The sequence below is a fragment of the Haliotis rufescens genome, unplaced genomic scaffold, assembly GCF_023055435.1.
Source record: "Haliotis rufescens isolate VD_foot unplaced genomic scaffold, xgHalRufe1.0.p SCAF_57, whole genome shotgun sequence".
In the NCBI taxonomy this organism is placed as follows: Eukaryota; Metazoa; Mollusca; class Gastropoda; order Lepetellida; family Haliotidae; genus Haliotis; species Haliotis rufescens.
The window spans coordinates 890319-911340 of NW_025964301.1; the positions used below are offsets into that span (position 1 = coordinate 890319).

Genomic DNA, 21022 nt, shown 5'->3' on the forward strand with positions numbered 1-21022 from the left:
AGTAGTAGTAGCAGCAATAATAGTGGTAGTAGTAGCAGTAGAAGTAGTAGTAGTAGTAATAGTAGTAGAAGTAGTAGTAGCAGTAATAATAGTGGTAGTAGTAGCAGTAGAAGTAGTAGTAGTAGTAGTAGTAGTAGTAGTAGTAGTAGTAGTAGTAGTAGCAGTAGTAGTAGTAGTAGTAGTAGTAGCAGCAATATCAGTTACAATAATATCAATGATGATGTTAATAGCAGTTGTATTTTACTATTTGCAGCACAAGTAATAGTTGTAGTAGTAGAGCAGCAACCGTGGTAGTAGTAGCAGCTTTAGTAGGAGTGACAGCAGCAGCAGTAGTAGTAATGGTAATAGTAGTAACAGTAGTAGTAGTAGTAGTAGTAGTAGTACCGGCAGTAGTAGTAGTAGAAGTAGTAGTAGCAGTAGCAGTAACAATATTATTAATGATAGAATAATATTATGTTACTATTAGTTACAGTAACGGCACTAGAAATGGAGGTGGAAATAGCGCAGCAGCAGCAGCAGCAGCAGTAGTAGTAGTAGTAGTAGTAGTAGTAGCTTTAGTAGGAGTGGCAGCAGCAGTAGTAGAAGTAGTGGTAGTAGTAGTAGTAGCAGTAGCAGCAGCAGTAGTAGTAGTAGAATTGCAGTAGTAGTAGTAGTAGAAGTAGTAGTAGTAGTAGTAGTAGAAGTAGTAGTAGTAGTAGTAGAAGTAGAAGTAGTAGTAGTAGTAGAAGAATTGCAGTAGTAGAAGTAGTAGTAGTAGTAGTAGTATTAGTAGTAGTAGTAGTAGTAGTAGTGGTAAATGTAATATTTATACTAAAAGTAGCATAAACAGTAGAAATAATATTAGTGTCAGTAGTGAAGTGGGGAAATAGTGGTAGTCTTAGTAGTAGTAGTAGTAGTAGTAGTAGTAGTAGTAGTAGTAGTAGTAGTAGTAGTGATGGTGCTTTTTTTTGTTAATCAGACATTTAATCACATTAACTATTTCAACACACTACTGACCCATTGGACTACAGATGCTAATGGATCATTGACAGAAACACTCTGTTGCGCGTTTCTTTTGACAGTTGACTACGACGAATTCTGAACACAATTCAACGTTTCCGTATTTTTAAAATTTTAAGATCAGCAATCTTGCTCTAACCCTGTAACCATCCCAGAAGTCACTGTGTCAAAAATAGGTAAAAAAAAGCTTGAAAACAACGGAGTATTAGCATAAATATTCTGGTGCCACATTTCCGTGTACTCAAACTGCCAGATGAGCATTACTCTCAAACGGAACAGCATTATGTGATCTATATAAAGGAGAACAGGTTCCTGTACCTTCTCGAAACAGGTCATAAAAAAATACACAACGTTAACTGACATGCAGGTGACATTCCTTGTAATACTCAGCGTCATTATTAAGGTGAGGTGAAATGGGGTTTAACGTCGCGTCCAACATTATTGCACTTATATAGCGACGCGCATGCACATGTGTGTGTGTGTGGCTGCTTTTTCTAGTCCAGACTGATGCTAGCCCACTGAGATACCATGCTTCAGTTTAACATGAATACCCCACTCAGACAAACTATACTGACTCCGAGCCGACCAGTCCTTGTTTTAGCCCCTTAATGCCGAGCTCCAGTCAGGGTAACAACAAGTACCATCTATTAACGTATTTTGATATGACGCGCCCGGGGACTGAACCCTGGACCCTCCGCTCTCCTGGCGGACTCTCTACCAGTGGTGTGTTATTATTGGAGAATTCCCCAGGTATGGAGGGTGAGAAACACCATAAGGTGCCAACAAGAGGCAATAGGTCTGAGTATGTTGACAATGTTGTTCATGCCAATGCTCTTATGAAATTGGGAAAATAGACAACGACTATTAAAAAACAATGAAAAGTGCAAGATTGAAGTTGATGGAAAAAGCAACCGAAAACGCAACCAGTGGTTTAGCCCATGCACGTGTTATACATGACACGTAATACAACGTTTTATACATGCCCTAATCTCTTATTATCTGCGCGCGCGCACGCACGCACGCACGCACACACACACACACACACACACACACACACACACACACTACCTTGACAGTATGTTCATTTTTTATTGTATGTATAAATGGAGCGGTGTTAATATAAGTCGTAGGACTTGTTTACCTATCCAGCCCGTGTATAATTTTCGGAAATAAAAATGTGTTAAAACGAATAATCGATTCTGAACCAGACAGTCAACTGATTGATATTATGAGTAATGAATCGGAGTACGATGATACAGAATCAACCAAGCCACAGAGCCTTAATACCATCCGATCAGATAAGTTGCCTCATACGACCGGCATACATTCCTGCGGACAAGCATCTTCCCGAGGCAGGGGAGTTAACTGACTATAAAAATCCAGTTTCCACCCTTGCCCAACTAGGCTTGAATTTCCAGGCTCGATCGTAGCGCCACCAGTGACAATTACGATTTAAGTCCCTTCTATGTCCCTGTTATTGATCAGCTTCCACCTCTCATATCACTTGCATTTGCTTTGCGGCACCCAGGTAAGACAATCTGATCGATAAACAAGATCTATATTGTAATAAAACGGGTCTTATCTCGCGAAGTGCATAAATTCACTCGAGCACCTTGATTAAAAAAGATTTGGAAAATATCTATCGACGCCCATTTGACGGTACACATGCTTTGCAAATCTTGCAGTTGATCGAAATATGCACGGTGAAATCCATGTTGTTTACGAACCGGATGTCTTGGTCGTTGCGCGATTTTGATTGGACTATACATAGACTCGTTAATCCAGCCAAAATGTAAGCCCGGAGTTCCAGTCTAGTTCGCCAAGGGTAGAAAATGTACTTTTATAGTCAGTTTACGCCCTTGCCTCGGGAACATGGACCAGTTCTTTCCCGGAATCCCCCGATTGAGGAAGATGGGTGATCTGGACTGATCCAGTAAGTAATGAGTGAGCGTGTTTGGTTTAGAATTGTTTTGAACAGTTTTTCGGATATTTCATGGTGTGTCAGCTGAAAGGAATGTGTAAACTCACAGCTTTTCGATGAATCATCTGAATGACGACATTACGTGCTCTTGTTTAGCTGCTTGTTGTGATTGTTACGTCAACTGCGCATGTCTCATCGCAGCTTCCGGCAGGTTGAGTTGTTAGATGAACGACGCCTCTATTCTCGGCAGAAGTCGCTAAGGAATTTTCGATGATAAATGGAATCATGACACTGTGTACATTCCTTCTCATGAAAATATCACATTAATAAGAGAGAGGGAGATATCTGTATCAATTATCTTCCAGTCTCTCTTCATGTGTAAGTGACCCGTGAAGATCCGGGGTAGAATTGGTCTTCAGCAACCCATGCTTACCGTAAGAGTCGACAATGCATGTCGTAAGAGGCGACTAACGGGATCGGGTGGTCAGACTCGCTGACTTGATTGATGCCAATTGCGTGGATCGATGTTCATCATATCAATCACTGGATTGTCTGGTCCAGACTGGATTATTTACAGACCGCCATCGTACAGCTGGAATATTGCTGAGTCCGGCGTTAAACAACAAACAAACAAACAAACAAACAGACAAATAAACGTCATGTGTAAAACATGTGCTCGTCGTTTTCCTCATCAAACGAATAAATAATATATGAAAAAAAGAAAACGAAACAGGAAACTAGAGGCTTCCATAGTTCAACTTCTGTGTTGCTGACGGAAACTCCGTTTCTAGCATTAACATATGTCGACTTCCGTCACTATGCCCAAACATGAATCAGAGGTGACAACTGGTTGACACACTGCTATGTTTGGTGCGGTAATTATGAAAATGATTAATTTTCAAGCCTTTTTCACAAAGTTTGGAAATATAATGTCATAAAACACCCATGCATTTTAACATGACATTATAGAAGATTATGAAAATACTTTTAGAATAATTATCAGAAGTTTATACAAAGGTTTCCATTGTCAGAAAGCTTTACAATAGGTAATCATGAAACGTAACATATGCTTATCAGAAAGCTTTACAAAGGGTTATCATGAGACTTAATACATGATTATCAGAAAGCTTTACAAAGTGTTATCATGAGACTTAATACATGATTATCAGAAAGCTTTACAAAGGGTTATCATGAGACTTAATACATGATTATCAGAAAGCTTTACAAAGTGTTATCATGAGACTTAATACATGATTATCAGAAAGCTTTACAAAGGGTTATCATGAGACTTAATACATGATTATCAGAAAGCTTTACAAAGGGTTATCATAAAACAACTAACGAGTATCAAATAGCTTTACAAAGGGTTATCATTGAACCTAACACATGATTATCAGAAAGTTTTACAAATGGTTCTCATGAGACTTAACACATGATTGATAAGAATTCTTCACAAAAGTTGTCATGAAACTTAAATGATTATCAGAATGCTTGCAATTAGATTAGATTTCACCAGATTTTTCAAAGGGTGATTTATAAAACGATTATGAAAGTAATCATTCTTTTGATAGATACGCCAGTAAATGGACAGTAACGCCACAATGAAACAATATAAACGAAGCTGAACACCATAAATCAACCCTGTCTCCTTTGACACTGAATCCTCTGGATGACACTTAAATATAGATAAACCAGAATCTTTTAAAAACAGATGTGTAATGTGTTTTCGCTAAATCAAGTATTTAACATCGGTTAAGCTGAAAGAGTATCCTATCCAAATCAAACCAGCAAACTCAGGTCTAAATGTAATCTGTCCACACACAAAAGCTCCAAAGTATAGATAATGATTTATGGTATTCCACGTTTTTATACAACGCGATGATGACAATGACTATTCTGTTTGTAGACCAATCCTCCTTGGACTACAAACATGCAGGGTTTGTTGAAAAATCTCTACTGAAACCGCTACAACTTGCAGTGGAGAGTTGTCTCCCTTATCTCCGGTGATTCACTGGTTGCACGTTTTGACCCGATTGTTGATTATTATTTGAGGGCGTAAGTGTGTGTGCGTGCGTGTGTGTGTGTGTGTGAGAGAGAGAGAGAGAGAGAGAGAGGGGAGAGAGAGAGAGAGAGAGAGAGAGAGAGAGAGAGAGAGAGAGAGAGAGAGAGAGAGAGAGAGAGAGAGCCGAACCCAAGTCCTAGTATTATCCCCTTGATGCCAAGGGTAACAACAGGTAACATTTGTTAACGTCTTTGGTATGACGAGGCCGGTTATCGAACCACCTATCTTTTCCGGGCAGACGCTCTATCCACTTGGCCACGGAGGCGGTGTATGATTAATTAATGCAGCGTTAAACCCAAATAACTCACAAAGTCACTGATATACCTGACATACTGTTTTCAAAGCAACGTTAAAGCTAACCCACATCCTTGTATTCCCGACTAAACCTTAGAATTCTCCATTTTTAAGGGGAACGTGTGGTCCTGTCGTTATAAGCGACAATTCACTGTGCAGAGTTACTTCCCTTAGGGATGCCAGGATCATGCCATAATCCTGTGACAGTGACTTCCAACCCCAAATCTGCCCTGATTATGGCCCTGGGTTTCTTAGCACCAAATACGCCCTCGTGGGTTTCACCAATTGGTAATCTTCTCATCCTTAGAACGTCCGCCCGGAGAGCGGAAGCTCCGGGGTTCGATTCCAGGCCGCGTCATATCAAAAGACGTTAAAAGATGGTACTTTTTGTTACCCTGTCTGGCGCTCAGCATTAAAGGGCTAAAACAAGGACTGGTCGGCTCGGAGTCTCATACTGTGTCTGAGAGGGGTATTCATGTGAAACTGCGGCATAGTATCTCAGTGGGCCACACTATAAATCGGCATCAGTCCGGACTAGTACAAGCAGCCACTCACACACGTGCATGCACGTCGCTATATAAGTGCAATAATCTTGGACGCGACGTTAAACCCCATTTCACCTCACATCACTTCTCAGCCTAAGTCTCTTTGGATTTCCGACCACGTTTGACGTGTTATACTGTTTAAAGTAGCATCAAACCCCATTCATTCATGTAACATGAGTTAGTGAGTGAGTGAGTGAGTTGTAAGTCTTAAATCAGTGGGAAAATACATACCAAAATACACGGACAAGAATAACACATTTTGTGGGATTATAAGTGATTGAGTATTATTTTACGCATCTGTTTGCAATATTCAAACAATGTGAGCGTTCGGTCGTCACGCCGAAAATCGAGATCGATTACCGACATGGGTACAATGAGTGAAGCCCATTCCTGGTGTCCCCAGCCGTGATATTGCTGGAATACTGCTAAAAGCGGCTTAAAACCATACTCACTTACTCACTCAAACAATATAACGCAAGGGTACACGAGAGGTTGGCCTCGTGTATCTTCGGGGATCGAACTCCGGTCTTCAGCGAGACGAAGAAACACTTTAACTACCAGGCTACCTCATTGCCACCTTTGTAATTAACCGTAACACTTAACCTCGAGGAGCCTTAAGTAACAGGGGGCGGTCGGGTAGCCTAGTGGTTAAAGCGTTCGCTCGTCACGCCGAAGAACCGGGTTCGATTCCCGACATGGGTACAATGTGTGAAGCCCATTTCTGGTGTCCCCCGCCGTGATATTGCTGGAATGTTGCTAAAAGCGGCGTAAAACCATACACACTCACACTTAAGTAACAGTTTCATCATTTTTGTGTTTTTATAATGTATTTCAGGCCCATGTGTTGGTACATAGTACCTATGTTATTTCATAAAACAAACATAGACGACCCTTCTTCTGCGCGATGAAATAACACTGTACAATTGATTTTGTTTGTTTGTTGTTTAACGTTGCACTCAGCAATATTCCAGCTATATGACGGCGGTCTGTAAATAATCGAATCCGGACCAGACAATTCAGTGATTGACATCATGAGCATCGATCCACGCAATTTGGATACGATGACATGCATCAACCAAATCAGCGAGCCTGATCACCCGATCCCGTTAGTCGCCTCTTACGACAAGCATGGTCGCCTTTTACGGCAAGCATGGGTTGCTGAAGTCCTATTCTACCCCGGATCTTTTGTACAATTGAAGCCAATATTTGGTAAACTATTGGTAACAAAACAACGTACAGGTATAAATATGATTTTAATCACACATAGACTTGCACTTGCTTTTACATTACTCATATCGACGTCATTTACCGCCAATGGGTTATAGGTCTAAATTTCGGTTAATGATTGTCCAGTAATTCAACGCATAGTCCAATGTCTTTCCAGTTGTCCCGAAATCGTCAGCCAAGACATGAACAGTATCACCGAGAAAGCAACGGAGGCAGACGTATTTATTTGTAAACTGTGGTAATTTTGAGAAAAAACGTTGTTACTGCGCATATGAGAACTTCATTAGCCAATTAAGGACCCTGCCAATTTGAACTAAAGCATCAGCAACGTCTTTCCAGTTTATCATCCCGTCTGTGAACTTGGGGTTGTCTACGTACAGAATCTTGGGATACGGTGTGGACGCGGGAGGTTTTGTTACGGCTGGGGTTAACGTAACAGTTCCTACGATACCAGCTTTGGCTACGACGTCGGCGGCTGCGGCAGCTGGTCGCGGCGTCGTCCCCGGCATGAGGGAGATGGCGAGCTGGGGGTCGGCTGCCATACCGGGTACCCCTCCTGGGTAGTTTCCCGCTATGGGGTACTGGAAGCCAAACTGTCCCCCCATCATTCCTGGTTGGGGGTAGGGCCCCATTGCCCACATGGAGTTTTGCATTTGCATGTCAGGTTGGGGAACACCGCCGACACCGCCTGGGATTCCTTGAGCGCCTTGGGCTGTAAGCCCTTGCTGGGCAGCCATGGCTTGTTGCTGAGCCTGAGCCTGTTGCTGAGCCTGTTGCTGAGCCTGTTGCTGAGCTTGTTGCTGAGCCTGCTGCTGAGCTTGCTGTAAGGCCATGCCAGGTAGTCCAGCTGCACCCATAGCCGCACCCATACCCCCACCCATGCCACCTCCCATTCCACCTCCCATCCCAGCACCCATACCCCCACCCATGCCACCTCCCATTCCGCCTCCCATTCCACCTCCCATCCCAGCACCCATACCTACTCCCATCCCACCTCCCATACTAGCTCCTAATCCATCGGCTCCTTGAGATGCCCCTGTCACTGGAATTCCAGAGCTCGCTCCAGCACCGGCTCCAGTCATGCTAGCTCCCACGTCAGGACCCATGGCAAAGTTCATCTGTACGGCTCTGCCTCTAGAATCCGTCATCCAGGCCGGTGGGCCAGACCCCGGCTGTTGCATCTGAAGCCCCCCAGACTGCATCCCCTGTATATTTTGCATCACCGGGGGCAGCATCCTCATCTGCATCCCCATACCTTGATGCATTTGTGGCTGCATCTGCATCATCCCTTGTGACATTCCAGGCTGCAGCATGTTCAGCTCAACTTGGGTCCCTCCAGGGGCCGGTTGGAGGGCTGCTAGGGGGATGAGGAGAGACCCCAGCACGAAATAGAGGAACGAGACGCACACTTCCGCCATCTTTCATAAATCTGTAAATATAACAAGATATATAACATATAAAAGAATTACTACTCAACTAATACTCACCTTTTTAAATACAAAATGTCTATCAAATATTGAGATGTATATACGTCAGCGTCAGAGAATAACTAGTCTCGAATTTCCGACGAAACAGGACCGCCTCTGTGGTCTAGTGGTAGAGCGTCCGCCCGGAGAGCGGAAGGTCCGGGGTTCGATCCCCGGCAGCGCCATACCGTTAAAAAGTTAAAAGATGGTACTTGTTGTTACCCTGTCTGGCGCTTAAGGGGCTAAAACAAGGACTGGTCGGCTCGGAGTCAGTATACTGTGTCTGAGTGGGGTATTCATGTTAAACTGCGGCATGGTATCTCAGTGAGCTAGCACTATAAATAGGCATCAGTCCGGACTAGTACAAGCAGCCACACAAACACACACACGTACATGCACGTCGTTATATAAGTGCAATAATCTTGGACGCGACGTTAAACCCCATTTCACCTCACCCACCACCCGACAAAACAGATTCCATTGGACGTAAAAAGCAAAATGGAGTTTTGAATTGAATGTTTTTATTATGCCCTCTAAATATTTAGATCAATAATAAAAAAGGTATGTGACCCACCAGGCGAAAGGGGCCCCGCTCATACAATTTTCATGTGAAACTGGAACAAGTAGCTGATCAAACTACAGTGTGTGAGAGTGTTTTAACCCCGCTCTAACAGTATTTCAGTTATATCACGGCAGGGAAATTTGGTGTTGGAGAAATTCCCAAAATGAATCAACCAAACCCATTCCAAAAAAGAACAGGACACAAACGTGTTCTTTATTAAGGTTTAAAATCGCAGGGTTTCTGTTCTAACGGTGCCTGGATTAACGGAGTTTCCTAATACACAGCTATGCTTAAGACTTACGTAGACAGACCCAACTAGAAACACATTATTACACGGGAATACAGTGTCATGTATTATGAAACATGGAGATTAAAAGGGTTATGTTCTTGCCTTGCTACATTATTTCAAAAGCATGTCTTTTTTCACAAGTTCAACTCTTTAATTTGAATGACGTTTTGTTTATACAATAGAAAAAAAGTAATCAAACCCAACAATCACCAAATGCCAGACAGTTAAATAGACTTCAGAAACAGAAATGTCTGGTTGCTGTTGGCAGAGAGATTAATGTTTATCATAGCTTTAAATCAGGAAATTAAATTAAAAAAGCTAATTGAATAAGAACTCAAATCGGGCGCATTCTTAAATTAGGTTCTAAGTATCAACAAAACAAATATCTTGGTACTTTCACTGACCTGTGGCGAAGAGTCAAGATGGCGTCCTGGATTGTCTAAAGATGGCGACGAAAAGTGACTGGCGGATGTCGTCTGACACGCGTGTTATACCACCGCCCAAGCTCGTGCAGGTTTAGTTCGTGCACATCAGTCCTGCCACTACTCTCGTCACGACCAGTCTTAATGGTTGTCAAAGCCTCCCCTGCACGTCTGCTGGTCCGCCGCGGTTTCCAAATGAAAACAAGGAGTCTGGTCTTTTTATTCAAAACACTGACGATTCACAGACAACATACGTCAAAACGCATCGGCGTGTTTTGGATATGCTAACGTCTGTTTCGCGATTAAATTCTATTTATGAATAGAGATTTTTTACTCCCCTTGTCTGTCAAAGCTGTGTTAAAGTTGTATATTAAGGTTAACTAACGTCACTTTGTGAAATGAAATGAGTGACGTATTTCACATAAACAGATAATTAATATGAACTATGGCTATATCATTTTGATCAATCTAAACGCTACAGCTGTAGTTTTGACATCTATGTGACTCCCTTCTTGTCATGTAGTGATACATATCTCTTGCCATGTAGTGATACATATCGCTTGCCATGTAGTGATACATATCTCTTGCCATGTAGTGATACATATCTCTTGCCATGTAGTGATACATATCTCTTGCCATGTAGTGATACATATATCTTGCCATGTAGTGATACATATATCTTGCCATGTAGTGATACATATCTCTTGCCATGTAGTGATACATATCGCTTGCCATGTAGTGATACATATCTCTTGCCATGTAGTGATACATATCTCTTGCCATGTAGTGATACATATCTCTTGCCATGTAGTGATACATATCTCTTGCCATGTAGTGATATAATCTCTTGCCATGTAGTGATACATATTTCTTGCCATGTAGTGATACATATCTCTTGCCATGTAGTGATACATATCTCTTGCCAGGTAGTGATACATATCTCTTGCCATGTAGTGATACATATCTCTTGCCATGTAGTGATACATATCTCTTGCCATGTAGTGATACATATCTCTTGCCATGTAGTGATACATATATCTTGCCATGTAGTGATACATATATCTTGCCATGTAGTGATACATATCTCTTGCCATGTAGTGATACATATCTCTTGCCAGGTAGTGATACATATCTCTTGCCATGTAGTGATACATATCTCTTGCCAGGTAGTGATACATATCTCTTGCCAGGTAGTGATACATATCTCTTGCCAGGTAGTGATACATATCTCTTGCCATGTAGTGATACATATCTCTTGCAATGTAGTGATTCATATCTCTTGCCATGTAGTGATACATATCTCTTGCCATGTAGTGATATATATATATCTTGCCATGTAGTGATACATATCTCTTGCCATGTAGTGATTCATATCTCTTGCCATGTAGTGATACATATTTCTTGCCATGTAGTGATACATATCTCTTGCACTGTAGTGATACATATTTCTTGCCATGTAGTGATACATATCTCTTGCCATGTAGTGATACATATCTCTTGCAATGTAGTGATTCATATCTCTTGCCATGTAGTGATACATATCTCTTGCCATGTAGTGATTCATATCTCTTGCCATGTAGTGATACATATCTCTTGCCATGTAGTGATACATATATCTTGCCATGTAGTGATACATATTTCTTGCCATGTAGTGATACATATATCTTGCCATGTAGTGATACATATCTCTTGCCATGCAGTGATACATATCTCTTGCCATGTAGTGATACATATCTCTTGCCATGTAGTGATATATATCTCTTGCCATGTAGTGATACATATCTCTTGCCAGGTAGTGATACATATCTCTTGCCATGTAGTGATACATATCTCTTGCCATGTAGTGATACATATATCTTGCCATGTAGTGATACATATCTCTTGCCATGTAGTGATACATATTTCTTGCCATGTAGTGATACATATCTCTTGCCATGTAGTGATACATATATCTTGCCATGTAGTGATACATATCTCTTGCCAGGTAGTGATACATATCTCTTGCCATGTAGTGATACATATATCTTGCCATGTAGTGATACATATCTCTTGCCATGTAGTGATACATATATCTTGCCATGTAGTGATACATATCTCTTGCCAGGTAGTGATACATATCTCTTGCCATGTAGTGATACATATCTCTTGCCAGGTTGTGATACATATATCTTGCCATGTAGTGATACATATCTCTTGCCTTGTAGTGATACATATCTCTTGCAATGTAGTGATACATATATCTTGCCATGTAGTGATACATATCTCTTGCCATGTAGTGATACATATCTCTTGCCATGTAGTGATACATATCTCTTGCCAGGCAGTGATACATATCTTTTGCCATGTAGGGATACATATCTCTTGCCATGTAGTGATACATATCTCTTGCCATGTAGGGATACATATCTCTTGCCAGGCAGTGATACATATCTCTTGCCATGTAGGGATACATATATCTTGCCATGTAGTGATACATATCTCTTGCCTTGTAGTGATACATATCTCTTGCCATGTAGTGATACATATCTCTTGCCAGGTAGTGTTACATATCTCTTGCCAGGTAGTGATACATATATCTTGCCATGTAGTGATACATATCTCTTGCCATGTAGTGATACATATCTCTTGCCATGTAGTGATATATATCTCTTGCCATGCAGTGATACATATCTCTTGCCATGTAGTGATACATATCTCTTGCCATGCAGTGATACATATCTCTTGCCATGCAGTGATACATATCTCTTGCCATGCAGTGATACATATCTCTTGCCATGCAGTGATACATATCTCTTGCCATGCAGTGATACATATCTATACGTATATCCACTCGCGGGGGTGGTGGGTGGTCGCCTAGTGGTTAAGACGTTGGCTCGTTATTATGAAGGCCACCATGATCAGGGAGCAAGGAGAGGGTTCGATTAGTGCCAATTGGGATTCCTACTTCTAGGCCAAATGTCCTGTCCACAATTTATACAATGATGTTATCTTTGGTCCAGCATTTCATATTTGTTTTCTCATAAAACAACAGATGAGTGAGTGAGTGAGTTTGGTTTAATGCCGCTTTTAACAGTATTCCAGTTATATCACGGCGTGTCAGCTTAATGTGGGAGGAAAGCCCGAAGTGAGGCAGGTCTCAGACACTTCGGTGAAACCCACGAGCACGGCTATGGTGCTGACAAACCTAGAGACATAATCGGGGCGAACCTGGATTCGAACCCACAATCATAGGTGTCTGGCGTGCCCAAGGGACGCAACTCTGCACAGCGAATCGCGGCGCATTAGACAACTAGGCCACCCATGCCCCCAAACTACAGATGATGTTTGCTTTCATTTTTGTCAAGTTGTCCTGAACTTTGAAAGATAAATATGTAACTATATCTATGGTAACCACGTTCGTCGTGTGGGATAGTGGTGTACAAATTTATAAAATATAATGTTTTGACAAAATTGAAAGTGATTCTTTTCTGAGATTGCAAATCGTCAAGCAATTCCTTTGAGTTTTTAGATAACTGTAATGCGCTATAGTCCGTCCGTCCATACTCAAAGCGCTAACGCCATTTCTACCTCGATTTTGTGCGCTCGATTTCTTTCTCAGCTCCTTGGGGAGTATATAATCCAGGCAGCCTCTGAGGCGCAAGAATGATACAGCCACATTATGATCTCATTCTACCGGGTACCCATTCGCTGCTGAGTGAATGAGGCATTATTCGAACAAAATCACTTGTCTCAAAGATAAGAGAAACCTGTTCAGCGCCGGGGGCACGGGTGGCCCAGTCGTCTAAGGCGCAGCGATTCGCTGTGCAGAGTTGCGTCCCTTGGGCACGCCAGAAACCTATGATTGTGGGTTCGAATCCCGGTTCGCCCCGATATTGTTTCTAGGTTTGTCAGCACCATACCCGTGCTCGTGGGTTTCACCGAAGTGGTAAACGTCTGAGACCTGCATCACTTCGGGCTTTCCTCCCACATTAAGCTGACACGCCGCGATATAACTGGAATATTGTTAAAAGCGGCGTTAAACCAAACTCACTCACTCACTCACTGTTCAGCGCCATAACAATTAACTGGTCAGGGACAATAATTCTCTATGGACAATCTGCTTGTGAATCAACTTTTTTGTTTTGTGATTATAACAGCTCAAAATTAGTATTATTCATTTAAGACTTGATTATGTAACCTCCATGTTGTGTCTCATCTCATCTTAGTCCCAACGTACAGAAATGCCAGTGATAATAAAATGCGACAATGATCTATGTATGCTGAACACAAACGTTTGGGATCATGAATATTTTTATTGTGATGACTGGGCATACAATTTCTTTAAAAAATTCCAAAAAAAATATTTACGATCCCTTTCCTGTTTGTTTCGGTATACGTTGTGTTATGACTCATGAGTCGTGCTTGTTTAGAGCCAAAGAAGTCTCACGCTCTTGTAAACGTCAAACCAAAAATTACTAAAAGTCGAAATCGTGTTTATGTGGAGGCAGAATGTCGTTGCATTCAACCCTAGTCACGAAATTATAAATATGAGTCTCATTAATCCTTAAATATTTAAAGGCAAATATTTAAACAGCCATTCCGACATCAGGAGGTCATTTCCTTGCTCGCACGTGTTTGAGTGATGGTGCATACAAACATGTCCTACATGAGGTCATAATCATATTTTTTTTATTAATTAGTTTTTTGGGGAAGATTATTCCACAATTACCATATACATCAGTGTTGTGAAGCGAGTGTTGACCTGTCACATATAATTTGCTGTGGGTTTCAAGACAATGTATTTCAGTAGTACTGTGAATTAGAGTGTAGTATGTTGGAGCAAGAAGAAGATTTTTTCTCTTCTTTACCATCACGGAGACGCTTGTTTCATGCCTTCTTCGCGAACACCTGGTGTCATCTCTGTGAGTAAGTGAGTTGGGTTGAACGCCGCTTTTAACATTATTCCAGTTATATCGCGGTGTGTCAGCTTGATGTGGGAGGAAAGCTCGAAGTGATGCAGGTCTCAGACGTTTACCACTTCGGTGAACCATGGTGCTGACAAACCTAGACACTTAATCGGGGCGAACCGGGATTCGAACCCACAATCATAGGTTTCTGGCGTGGCCAAGGGACGCAACTCTGCACAGCGATCGCGGCGCCTTAGACGACTGGGCCACCCGTGCACCCGGTGTCATCACTAATTTGCAGTGATCCTTCCATACAACCGTCACCTCTGATTTGCTTTTTACGCCAAATGGAATCTGTTCCGGAGGATAATCGAGACTGGTTATGCTCTGGTTATGCTCTGGTGGTCGCGAGAAGGGTAAGGACATTCTGCTTTACTTATTGCACACGTGACTCACACACGTTTCACAAAAAAGAAAGTGTTTGTCTGTTTCTAACGCCGCACACAGCTATACACTTGCACTACGACGGCGGCTTGTAAACAATTGAATCTGGACCAGACAATCCAGTGATGAGTATCATGAGCAATGAGCCACTTCGTGGGGTACGACGCCACACTGTGAACTAAGTCAACAAACCTGACCGCCCAATCCATTAAAGTAAGTGCTATTGACTTAAGAGGTTTGTAAAGGTGCAACGTGTCATATTTAGTAACTTCCCCTGAGCATCTGCTGCAAAATATGATGAGATCAGTGTGATGCTTCAGTCTTCCTCATAAAAAAAATACCATAAGTATCGTATTCGACGTAATAAGCGCCCACGGCGATATTTGTTAATATATTGGCCAGTAAACAATCCCAATTAGCACCCCTTTCGATTGATCAATGTACACAAGACTTATTTATTCGTGTAAAATACGCACTCGTGTGTTATATGCACCCTTAATTATGGGCAATGAAATTCTGGAAAAATATATCTGTCGTTTATAAACATTTCAGGCTAAAAACATTACTATTCTAATCAGAGCCCCCTATTTCTAATTTTGAGAGCGCCCTGGGCGCTTATTACGTCGAATACGGTATTACTTTTTCCGGCTGTGAAAGGTACACATTTATAGTATCATTCAGATGGTATTCCAAGACTCGGCTGGTATTATTCGTATACATTTCCAAAACCGTTCGTTAATATAAATCGTCAACGCCAGAGAATAACCAGTCTCGCTTATCCGCCGGAACTGATTCCAATCGGGGCAAACGCAAAACAGCGCTCAGCATTACATGAATGAATCCCTAAAAATCAGCATTGACGACACCAGGTGTATTTAGTCTTTATTCATTATGTATTGTAGGCCACAGGCCCATTATACATTACAGAGTATACACTGAGAGAGAAACATTATAATACAAAATTTTAGGTAATTTACACAAGACGTAGTATCATTGCTTTGTAAATGAATATGGATAGATTTTGAATGATTATTACATTATTTGATGCCATTAGAATATGAAACGTATGTATGGAGGGGTACAGGTAAAACTTTTTGGGTATATATTTTCGTCTTAAATGTACATATCGACCACAAATTATTATAAAATCAAATTCATCTTCAATTTGATTTTGATTGCAAGCCAGACACAACTTTTCAGATTGTAACTTTTTTTTTTTACCCCCCCCCCCCCCCCCCCCCAAGTCTCCAGGTGTAAAGGAGACTAACCTGTCTAACAAAAATAGGACTTCTAGAAGGTTAATGCCAATGTATCGTTTACATATACTAATTCAGTACTTAAGGAACAAACTTCTGTGATTATCCGACCCCAGTCTGTGTCATTAAAATGGTTAGTTTAGTTTTAAGCTCGAGAAAGAAGAATGCGATCTATATACCCTATTGTATGCTCTATGTTAAGAAATCAATATGTTTATAATTCGGATATTTGACAAGACTGTATATATGTACAAGATAATGTATCTTAACCGGAAGTGTTGTTGAATGGGGAGATATATGACGTCAGAGCACAGACAGGCAGATGTCACTGCCAGTCATAAAAATGTCGTATATAAGCCACGTGCGAATTAAAGAGATTATGTTTCGTTTATCACATGTCTCCACAGTCAGGTGGTTCATAGTCACGTCGCCACTCCAGTAGTTGTTCACTGGCAGATGCTGCGTGCTACTGAAATGTGCATTACTGAACAATATTGAACGTAAAGTCCCGTACAATTAGGAGATAAAATACATGCTGTGAACATGAAGTCCCGTACAATTAGGAGATAAAATATATGCGGTGAACATAAGGTCCTGTACAATTAGGAGATAAAATATATGCGGTGAACATAAGGTTCTGTACAATTAGGAGATAAAATATATGCGGTGAACATGAAGTCCCGCACAATAAGGAGATAAAATATATGCGGTGAACAAGAGGTCCTGTACAATTAGGAGATAAAATATATGCGGTGAACATGAAGTCCCGCACAATTAGGAGATAAAATACATGCTGTGAACATGAAGTCCTGTACAATTAGGAGATAAAATATATGCGGTGAACATAAGGTTATGTACAATTAGGAGATAAAATATATGCGGTGAACATGAAGTCCCGTACAATTAGGAGATAAAATATGCGGTGAACATGAAGTCCCGTACAATTAGGAGATAAAATATGTTTTGAACATAACGTAATGCAGAATTAAGAGATAAAATTACGCGTTGCAAATAAATTAAAGCAGAATTAGGATATAATAAATATGTGTTGAGTATAAAGTCCTCAACAATTGCGAAATGAACATAATGTATTAAACATAAAGCATCGCACAACGCTGCACATAAAGTATTGCACAATGTTGAATATAAAGTATTGGACATCGCTGCATATAAAGTATTGCACATCGCTGAATATAAAGTATTGCACATCGCTGCATATAAATTATTGCACATCGCTTCACATAAAGTATTGCACAAAGCTGCGCATAAAGTATTGCGCCCCTTTCCACGTTGAGTTTAGTTCTAAAGGACATACCACTATTATGACGTCAGCCAGGGACAATTCTTTCAAGAATTCTGACGAGAAAATCATGACGTCACAGTACTTGCTAGAGTAGCGCCAAAATTCAAGCTGTGATAATTTTTTTAATGTGAACTGTACACGATATACGGCTTTTCCACTGGACGAGAGGTCGGACACATGACCACGATATTGATGTTCATACGCGTATGTACGACACAATTTGACGTTCATGTATTTTTCACGAGACTGTATTCCTGAAATGACGTAAACATGACGGACTATTTTCACATTTCTCGAGAATACAGTTTGGCCCTCACTCTATGAAGGTTAATACTCCAATGAACTCACACAAAGTGAAAGACAATTCTTAACTGAATTTGACAATATACTCACTAAGTCATTGTTCATAGTACTTTCCGTCTGAAATGAAATGTCACCCTTACTAGTCTAGGACCAACAACATCGCATTTAGCAACGTGTAGGAGGTAGGTCAGTATTTGAAATAGCCCGGATATGTGGGAGAAGTGCTTCCAAATATATCTGCATCTATATATGTTATCTGTAGCATCCTAGTGTAACGTAGATTCGATATCACTCGAGGACTAATCAGAGTGAAGGATTCTCAAATGTCATTTTCGAATTAGGAGTTGAAATAGCTCGGATATGTGGGAGAAGTGCTTTCAAATATATCTTCATCTATATATGTTATCTGTAGCATCCTAGTATAACGTAGATTCGATATCACTCGAGGACTAATCAGAGTGAAGGATTCTGAAATGTCATTTTCGAATTAGGAGATAAAACCTACTGTGTCAGGTATGTCTCCATCCTACCATGACGTCAAGGCGAGGCGAAATTGGGTTTAACGTCGCGTCCAAGCTTATTGCAATCATAAAGCGACGTGCGTGCGTGCGTGCGTGCGTGCGTGCGTCTGTGTGTGTGTGTGTGTGTGTGTGTGTGTGTTTGGCTGCTTGTACTAGTCCGGACTGATGCTGATTTATAGTGCTAGCACACTGAGATAGCATGCCGCAGTTTAACATGAATACCCCACTCAGACACAGTATACTGACTCCGAGCCGACCAGTCCTTGTTTTAGCTCCTAAATGCCGAGCGCCAGACAGGGTAACAACAAGTACCATCTTTTAACGTCTACCATGTCGTCAAGAGCTCTTTGAGAACGGTACTCTCTCGGAACGCGTACTTACACATGGGTAAATAGGCCAGCTATCTTAGCACGTGCCGAAAAGGAATTGACAAGCAAAAAAGAATATTACTAAAATTCAAGATTAATTCTTAAATACTTCAAAATAATGGTTACAAAAGAATTGATGAAAAATCCGCCTTAGATACTATATGAAATGTAATGTGACTCTCCACTTGCATGTTTGCGCTTCTTGGACCAGACAAACCTGTGACTCGATAAATGTGCAATAATATACACAACAGTTCACACAACGACACGTTACCTACCGAATCACAGAGCCTGACCAGTTGGCCCTTGGCACTGGGGACCACTTCGTTAAAAGAATCGACCGAATGTAACGCAAACTTCAGGCAGGTCGCAGACATCTGCCAGATTTATTTAAGGATTGACTGTGTATTTATTTCTGTTCGTTGAGGTATGAATCGAAAACCCGATGTGCAAACTGTATGAATCCGCGTAAAGGATTATTACAAAAGTTTGCACATCGGTTTTTCGATTCATACCTCGATGAACCGAGGAAAATACACAGTCAATGCTTATGGGAAAAAATTGTCCGGGGGAAGGCGGCTGTTTCAAATAACATGGTCAGTTACCCCCAGATTCAACCATTACTTCCCTGATCACGGTAAAAGTAGGAAATATGCTATTCAGAAATGAAACCCGAAGACATGAATGTTGAACCGAGGCGAGCGGGAAAAAACAGGCGAGCGAGCCTGCACGTTTGCTGTTTCATTCATTCTCGGCCTTCGGTTTCAAAGGGTAGTTTGGACAATGAATATGCATGAAAAAGTCGCTAAATGTCCTGTGCATGACAATACACGTGAGCAGAAAGGGAATTCCCTCGACTGTAATATTGGAGGGGGGGGGGGGGACCCCCGACATTCCGCAGTAATAAAAGTAGTGCGCCACTGTGGGCGTGGCTAATTGTTTTACATTCATTGGGAAATTATGCAATAATACGTGACCAATTTAGCTGATCAGAATACAGGAATTTCAATGAACACAACGAAAATTTAATTATATGGTGCTGAAAGACCAGGGATCATAGTCCGTGTAAATATGGATTGGAAGCTGGCACGAGCAGACCATTCTGCTCAGCAACATGTCTTAGGCCACTGGATGATCAAATACTCCACCGGTCGAACAACGGCTCCTGATCTCAAGCAGGGATTTGGAGAAAGGATCGTGTGTGCGTGTGTTCGTTTGTCCTTGTATGTTCTTGTACGATGCTGCCGTTAACCAGGATACCTCAGTCAGACACAGTGCACTGACTCCATGCCGACTGAGGCTTTCAACCATTCGTCACCACTCGCCCCTTTCCGTAACCTGCAAGAAGACTCGTCCCCCTGTCGATGAATGTTATGTGCGAAAATACGAAAAACCAATCAGAATGCGCGTATGACTTATGCACGTTCTTCGTCAAAGAATCCCTCAGGAATAATTTTTGATTTTACATATATTTTGCATCTAAAATATACCCAAGATACAGTTAAATGTGTTCAATTATACTGTATAATTCCGCATGTCCCGATGTGCTTTAAATTGCATCTGAAATATATATAATATATGGGGAAATATATGTGAAGCATTACGCAACGAGTTGACAATTGTTTTATGTATGCCCGTTTGCGCTATGACGGAACCCGGTCGCAAAAATGTCCATGAGAGGGGCACGAGTCGTTATTCGGCCTGTCCCGGAATAACACGAGTTAGTCACGAATGGCTTTTAACGTATGTTGGTGAAGTAAGACGCCCCCGGGGGACCGGAGCACCGACCTTCCGCCCTCCCAACAGACGCTCTATCCACTTCACTGCGGGGGCGGTCGCACTGGGTAGGAAAGGTCGTCACCATGTGTCTGAGGTAAGGATGATGTGCCTGATTCGGATATCAAACTGGCTACAGGGACCACGTCTGACACTGAATCCCCTGAGACCAAGACCATATCCGATGGTTTAGGAAAACAATGAACACAGTCCACACAGACGAATGTATATTTATCATTGGTATATTTACACAGTAAAGAAAAATCTGATTACAAATTTACAATATAATCATTCGAATTAAACATCCGTATGAAGTGGAAATCTTGACTCAAAATCCATGTATTCACCAGTTTATGAGAGTTTATTTACAGTCCGCCG

The 21022-nt window shown here is 41.4% G+C and overlaps 1 protein-coding gene across 1 annotated transcript; it reads right to left on the reverse strand.

The window, feature by feature from the left end:
- Window positions 1–7057: 7057 nt before the first annotated feature.
- LOC124137885 (heavy metal-associated isoprenylated plant protein 33-like) lies at window positions 7058–9992 on the reverse strand. The gene is made up of 2 exons (XM_046504362.2): window positions 9770–9992; window positions 7058–8477 (listed from the first exon to the last, which is right to left on the reverse strand). Exon 2 carries the CDS (start codon window positions 8464–8466, stop codon window positions 7309–7311), a length of 1158 nt encoding a protein of 385 aa, XP_046360318.2. The 5' UTR covers window positions 8467–8477; window positions 9770–9992; the 3' UTR covers window positions 7058–7308.
- Window positions 9993–21022: the final 11030 nt, after the last annotated feature.

What these genes read in the sequence shown, in the direction of transcription:
- LOC124137885 (XM_046504362.2), bottom strand. Translation starts at nt 8,466, where the DNA reads ATGGCGGAAGTGTGCGTCTCGTTCCTCTATTTCGTGCTGGGGTCTCTC.